Source organism: Arachis stenosperma, chromosome 6 (assembly GCF_014773155.1).
Source record: "Arachis stenosperma cultivar V10309 chromosome 6, arast.V10309.gnm1.PFL2, whole genome shotgun sequence".
Lineage (NCBI taxonomy): Eukaryota > Viridiplantae > Streptophyta > Magnoliopsida > Fabales > Fabaceae > Arachis > Arachis stenosperma.
The window spans coordinates 6,795,897-6,803,060 of NC_080382.1; the positions used below are offsets into that span (position 1 = coordinate 6,795,897).

At 33.7% G+C, this 7,164-nt stretch overlaps 1 protein-coding gene across 1 annotated transcript; it reads left to right on the forward strand.

The window, feature by feature from the left end:
* The first annotated feature begins 507 nt into the window (after positions 1–507).
* LOC130935044 (respiratory burst oxidase homolog protein B) lies at positions 508–6,844 on the forward strand. Its single transcript, XM_057864591.1, has 9 exons — positions 508–1,170; positions 1,273–1,432; positions 3,195–3,243; positions 3,338–3,880; positions 4,296–4,682; positions 4,775–4,870; positions 4,952–5,067; positions 5,156–5,847; positions 6,437–6,844. The coding sequence occupies exons 1-9, from the start codon at positions 675–677 to the stop codon at positions 6,544–6,546; spliced, it is 2,649 nt and encodes an 882-aa protein (XP_057720574.1). The 5' UTR covers positions 508–674; the 3' UTR covers positions 6,547–6,844.
* Positions 6,845–7,164: the final 320 nt, after the last annotated feature.

Below are 7,164 nucleotides of genomic sequence, written 5' to 3' on the forward strand. Positions count from 1 at the left end.
TCTCTATACCTATCCAATTAGTTAATAAAGTTGTGGATAAATAAAAATAAAAAATTAGTTCTCATTTTTTTTTCGTTCTCTCTCCTCTTAAAATAAAATCAAGATAAGAAAAAGATGGTTTTATTCCCTTTGAGTTTTGCATGTGAACACAGAGGAGAGAGCAAAGGCAACTTCTTAGGGTGTTTCGTAACATGCCTAAGAAATAATAGAATGGTGCGATTGTTCTTAGAACGTGTGAGATATACACACACATAATAGAAGATGGATACTAGAAGGTTTTAATTTGAATCCCCTCTCAAGTCTCAACAACTCTGGCATATTGCCTATTGCCCTATTGCGTCAACGTACGCGCCATTAGCCGCAACATGGTCACATGCCTCTCTTTGAATGTAGTTACCCACTCACCCTCCCATTTTTGACTTCTCCACATACGTACATACAATCATACATACCTCCACCCACCACTCCCCTCCCTTATTTTCATTCTTTTTATATATACTCACAATTCCTAACACTACTACTACAAACCCCTCATCAACACTTCATTTCACTCTCTATATAATTACCCTTATCTTGCATTCCTTTTCTAAACGCTCCCAAAATATATTCTGACATAACCATCGTCCAAGTGTTTTTTACAAGTATTCATTCAGTCTTTTTAGAGACAAGAATCAATGGAGATTCAGCAAGAGGAACACGAGTCGTGGTCGGAGACGGAGAGCACGGGGAGCCGGAGCACACGTGTGGGCTTCAGTGGGCCGCTGAGCGGCCCATTGGTGTCCAACAACAGGAAGAAGTTGAGCGCCAGGTTCAAGGACGACGATGATGACTTGGTCGAGATCACCTTGGACGTTCGTGACGACACCGTTTCCGTCCAGAACATTCGAGGCGGAGACCCAGAGACGGCACTCCTCGCTAGCCGCCTCGAGAAGCGGCCGTCCTCGCTGGGTGTCCGCCTCAGACAGGTGTCACAGGAACTGAAACGCATGACTTCCTCTCAGAAGTTCGACAAAGTTGACAGGAGCAAGTCCGGTGCCGCACGTGCACTCAAAGGACTCAAGTTTATGACCAAAAATGTCGGAACTGATGGTTGGTCTAAGGTTGAGACCCGCTTCCTTGAGTTGGCCGTCGATGGAAAGCTCCCCAAAACCCGGTTTAGCCAGTGCATAGGTACCTCTTAATTTTTTAGTAACTGATTAATTATTAGTGGATCAATGTTACTGTTGTTGGTGAAGTAATTAATTAGCTAATGACGAAAACTAATTAAACTAGGTATGAACGACTCGAGGGAGTTTGCTGGAGAGTTATTTGATGCATTAGCTCGTCGTCGAGGCATAACATCGGCTTCCATTACCAAGGATGAGTTGCGTGAATTCTGGGAACAAATTACTGATCAGAGCTTTGATTCAAGGCTGCAGACCTTCTTTGACATGTAAGATAATTATTATGATAGCTTCATTAATTAGGACATGCATGCTATCAATCATCAAAGATAGTATGTATAATTATATTGCATGCACATTAAAAAAAATACATATTAAAATATAAAATATATTTTTAAAATGAATTAAATAAATATGTTCTTGTGACCAATTTGATGAGTAACACCTAACATCTTTTATAATCAAATGTGGTAGCTATAAGACCTCGGTGTTAATGGAGACTAATTAAGGTGCTCATTAATTTTTTAAAGACCATACAGATTAATTACAGATTATAGACAATAGAGAGATCGTCAGAGATCGTTTGACTTTGCTTTCTAGCTAATTATTTGTATTTATCTATCAGTGGTGGAAAAACTAACGCCGCACTTGATGCAACTTTCATGTGAAGAAATGATGATTGAGTTTATATAATATTATATATTATTGTCACCCACCCATAAGATACTAAGGAATTATTGTTCACAAATTTGTGGAGTTATGAAAGTTGTCATTAGGCAAATTAGAATATTAACAACCATCAATTAATAAATGATAATTCTAAAACAATCTTGTTACATATATATTTTCTTATATAGTGGATATCATTTTATGACATCAGGATTTTTAATAATTTATACATATTTTCTTATTTTATTAATTAAAAATAATTTAATTATACAATTAATTAATAATAATTATATTTTTATTCTGGTGTTATGAGTGTTTTAGTATACCAATATAGTATTATCAAATTTGAAATAGCTAGTTATTATTCCAAGTATAAGATTATGAAAGTATTCTCAATGTTTCTAGGTTTATGTAGTAGAACTAACCGAAGGGTACTTATCATTTTTGAAACCTAACTTAACTAAATCACGCAATCATAATAAGCTTATAATTTAATAATTTTTAAAACCTACATATTGTAACCTGTCAAATGGCACCCAATTAGTAGTTAAAAGATCAGATCACTATCTTTTGGTTGAATTGCTCTATACGAATTATTTTTCTATAAAAAATTGCGTAAAAAGATTTTGAAGAATTATTTTTCGATCTCCTGTGTACAACTATACATGACGCGGGATTTTAATCCATCATTCAAACCTTAGAAAATTTGTTGCAAGATTATTATTGTTATTATTATTAAGATAGTGGAACGGTCTAGGGGTTAAGCTGGAAAGTGAACCAAAAAGATAAATTGAACTTAAATAGGAAATTAATGGTTGGTCCCATTGAAGAGAAGAAAAAAAAGAATGAATCAGCGTTTGCTGCACCAAACCCAAAGGGCTTTAGGAACAAGATCCAGTCAACGCTGTGTTGGGTTGATAACTGAACAAAAAAAATATACATACACGGAATTTGTCTCTCTATTGACTATTGAGTATCATTTGGAAAACAACATATGTACGCATGAATGTCACATAAAGATATAATTATTTATAAGCTCTCTTCTTATCAGTTTACATTATTAAAATAAATAATATTTTAATATAATTTTAAAATTTTATATTCAAAAATCTTGAATCCAACTTTTAATAAATTTTAAAATTAAAAAAATAATAATATTAGATAAATAAAATATATAAAAAAAACAAAAATTCAAAAGAGTACTGTTGAAAATGAGTCCTATGATGACAATGTCATAGTCAAAATATGAAAACATATATATATATTATTGAGAATCAAATGTCAACGCTATATCTTAGATTAGATGATTTAGGTCCACACCGACATTTTTGCTGACTATTGATAAAATTGAATTCATGCCAGGGTGGACAAAAATGCTGACGGACGAATTACCGAAGAAGAAGTTAAAGAGGTAAGCAATAATATACAACTATACACACCGAAATTAATTTTTGTATGTGGAGATATGAACGTCGTTAAACTGTTGCATGATTATTGTTTTACAGATTATCGCTTTGAGCGCTTCCGCTAATAAGCTTTCAAAATTACAAGAGCGCGCGGAGGAATATGCAGCTCTTATCATGGAAGAGTTGGATCCAGACAACCTTGGATTCGTCGAGGTTTACAACTTGGAAATGCTGCTTCTGCAAGCACCAGCGCAATCAACACACATGAACACAGATAGCAGGGTGCTGAGCCAAATGCTGAGCCAGAAACTAGTCCCAACAAAAGAACACAACCCAATCAAGCGTGGGTTGCGGTCACTGTCCTACTTCATCGAGGACAATTGGAAGCGTCTCTGGATTATAGCACTCTGGCTCTGCATTTGCGCAGGCCTCTTCACTTGGAAGTTCATCCAGTACAAGAACCGCGCAGTCTTCCACGTCATGGGCTACTGTGTCACCACGGCCAAGGGCGCCGCCGAGACTCTCAAGTTCAACATGGCCTTAATCCTCTTACCTGTATGCAGAAACACCATCACCTGGCTCAGGAGCAGGACCAAGCTAGGCATGGCCGTTCCCTTTGATGACAACATCAACTTTCACAAGGTATCTATGTCCTTATTTTATTGTATTGTATAGATCTTAGAAAAAATAAAAATATAAAAATTAATGTTTTTATATTTTATTTAATAATAAATTAAAATAAATTATAAAAATTTAATTTATTTTTTTATTTAAAAAAAATTAAAAAAATATAATAATAAAAACTATAAAAATTAACAAAAAATAATTAGAAAAATAAAATATAAGTTATGTTTTTTTGTTAATATTTCTGTATCATTTTTATAAGATAAACACAAAATATATTAATTTAATATTTTTGAATACAACATCTTTATATATATTTTATAGTTAAATACAATTTTATATCTTTATATCTCAATATCCCATGCATGCAAAAAAAAAAACAGCCTTAATATCTTATTCATAACATAACTATAAGTGTGGTATCTTTGTTCAGGTGATTGCTTTTGGGGTTGCGATTGGGGTTGGGTTGCATGCAATTTCGCATCTAACGTGCGATTTCCCAAGGCTGTTACACGCGACGGACGCGGAATATGAGCCAATGAAGCCATTTTTTGGGCAGCAAAGGCCAAACAATTATTGGTGGTTTGTGAAGGGGACAGAGGGTTGGACAGGGATAGTGATTGTGGTGCTTATGGCAATAGCATACACATTGGCACAACCTTGGTTCCGAAGAAGCAGGTTGAATCTTCCTAAACCTCTCAAGAAACTCACTGGCTTCAACGCCTTTTGGTACTCTCATCACCTCTTCGTCATTGTCTATGCTCTTTTAATCGTTCATGGATACTTCCTTTACCTCTCCAAGCATTGGTATAAGAAAACGGTATGCATCAATTTATTACATGCATTCACATTATTTTCCTTTCCTTATTCATTCTTTTCTTCTTTTCTAAACTTATTGAACTATTGGCACAGACTTGGATGTATCTTGCTATTCCCATGCTCATATACGCATGTGAGCGCCTACTTCGTGCTTTTAGATCTGGCTACAAAAGTGTCAAGATTTTGAAGGTACATTGCCTTGTATGTCTACTACTGCTTTTGTTTAAGATAAATAATGCACTAAACTATATAAACTTGTCAATGTTCCAGGTTGCAGTATACCCAGGAAATGTCTTGGCCTTGCACATGTCAAAACCACAAGGGTTTAAGTACTATAGCGGACAGTATATTTTCGTTAACTGTTCAGATGTCTCCCCATTTCAATGGTAAAATTCATCTTCTTATTTATTAACGAGAAATGTATTGCTATTAGTTAGTTATAACTAACTGACATCTATATATGTATATGTATAGGCATCCTTTCTCGATTACATCAGCTCCGGGAGATGATTACGTAAGCGTCCATATTCGGACTTTGGGTGACTGGACATCACAGCTTAAGGCAGTTTTCGCGAAGGCGTGTCAACCGGCAAGTGGGGACCAAAGTGGTCTTCTAAGAGCAGATATGTTACAGGGCAACAACATACCAAGGATGCCGAAGCTCTTGATTGATGGGGCCTATGGAGCTCCAGCACAAGACTACAAGAACTACGAAGTGATCCTTCTCGTGGGGCTAGGAATTGGTGCAACACCATTGATTAGTATACTGAAAGATGTGTTAAACAACATAAAGCAACAGAAAGACATAGAAGAAGGGATGGTGGAAAGTGGTGTTAAGAACAACAAGAGAAAACCATTCGCCACAAACAGGGCTTATTTCTACTGGGTGACACGTGAGCAGGGGTCGTTCGAGTGGTTCAGGGGTGTGATGGATGAGGTTGCAGAGAATGACAAGGACGGAGTGATTGAGCTTCATAACTATTGTACAAGTGTGTATGAAGAAGGAGATGCTAGATCGGCTTTGATCACAATGCTTCAGTCCCTCCAACATGCTAAGAGTGGTGTGGATATTGTTTCAGGGACAAGGGTCAAGACCCACTTTGCTAGGCCTAATTGGCGTAAGGTCTTTAAGCAAGCTGCTCTCAAACACCCCAACAAAACAGTTGGTAAGTTCATTTTCTTAATATCTCTACTTATATGGAATTTAAATTATACTTTGTTAGGAAATATAAAAAAATGAGTTATGTTACGTGAATACTAGAATCAACTATCAAATTCAGCCACCAGTATAAAATATATGTTAGAATATAAATACACATTAAAAATAAATTAAATCACATATATATTTATACATAAATACATTAGCTGATTTTAATAATTGATTTTGGTTTACAAATAGTATTTTTTTTCAAAAATACTATATATACATAAAAAAATAGTTTTAATTAATTGTCATGTTTATTTAATTTATTTTATATATATAAAGGATGTTAGAAGATTATTAGAATATATTATTTTTAATTATAAATTAAGCATCAATATTTAAAAATATAAAATAAAATATGTTGTTAGATTATTAAATTAAAAAATTTTATTAAAAAAATTAAATTTATAATTAAATAATAATTAAAATTATTAAAGTTTGATAATTTTTAATATTTTTTTATAATTAATTTTTAATATACACTTAATAGTATTGAATATATGAGTCAATATGACTATTATGTTTACATTCTCTATTTACTCCTTTTTTAGGTGTATTTTACTGTGGAGCTCATGCATTGGTTGGAGAATTAAAGAGGCTTTCTCTGGACTTTTCTAGGAAAACCAACACTAAGTTCGATTTTCATAAAGAGAATTTTTAGATTCTTTTATCTCTTAGCTCTTCATTTTTAATTTATTTTATATTTTTCTCAACTGTAATATATATAAATAGTCAGGGCAGGGCCGGGGGAGACTAATTAGTAGTATAAAAGGTTGCTGCATGCACTTTTTGTTGCAGAAATAGATGAGCAGCTAAGCTAGCAGTGCATTAATTTGTGATTCGTATACATGTATAAAAAAATTGTATTCTCGTTGATGGGAATTAAATTATGACATTGTTGGTTTCACTTTTTCATATAATCAAATTAAATAAAAATTTACCAAATTTTATTTATTCAACATACGTGTAATGAACGTCTTAACTTACCGTACTTACGATTAACAACACATAATTCACACAAAAGTAAAATGATTATGAAGACACTTAAAGGAGTTATGGTAGTGCGGCGCATTTTATCTAATATATATATATGGTGTATTTCTTTGGTATATGAAAACAACAAAACAGTAGAACATTTTGTGTTACCATGTCTATTTACTATTTGTATTGATAAAGTTAATCTCGGGAATCTATTTTCATCCCTACTAAACATAGCACAAAGGTGATGATAGGAAAAAGGGAGAGAAAAATCTTATTATGTAATATATTCTATTCCCCC

Excerpts from the sequence above, each read along its gene's own strand:
- LOC130935044 (XM_057864591.1), top strand. The coding sequence starts at position 675 with ATGGAGATTCAGCAAGAGGAACACGAGTCGTGGTCGGAGACGGAGAGC. Across the intron at positions 3,881-4,295 it reads ACAACATCAACTTTCACAAG|GTGATTGCTTTTGGGGTTGC; the intron begins GTATCTATGTCC and ends ATCTTTGTTCAG. Across the intron at positions 5,848-6,436 it reads ACACCCCAACAAAACAGTTG|GTGTATTTTACTGTGGAGCT; the intron begins GTAAGTTCATTT and ends CTCCTTTTTTAG.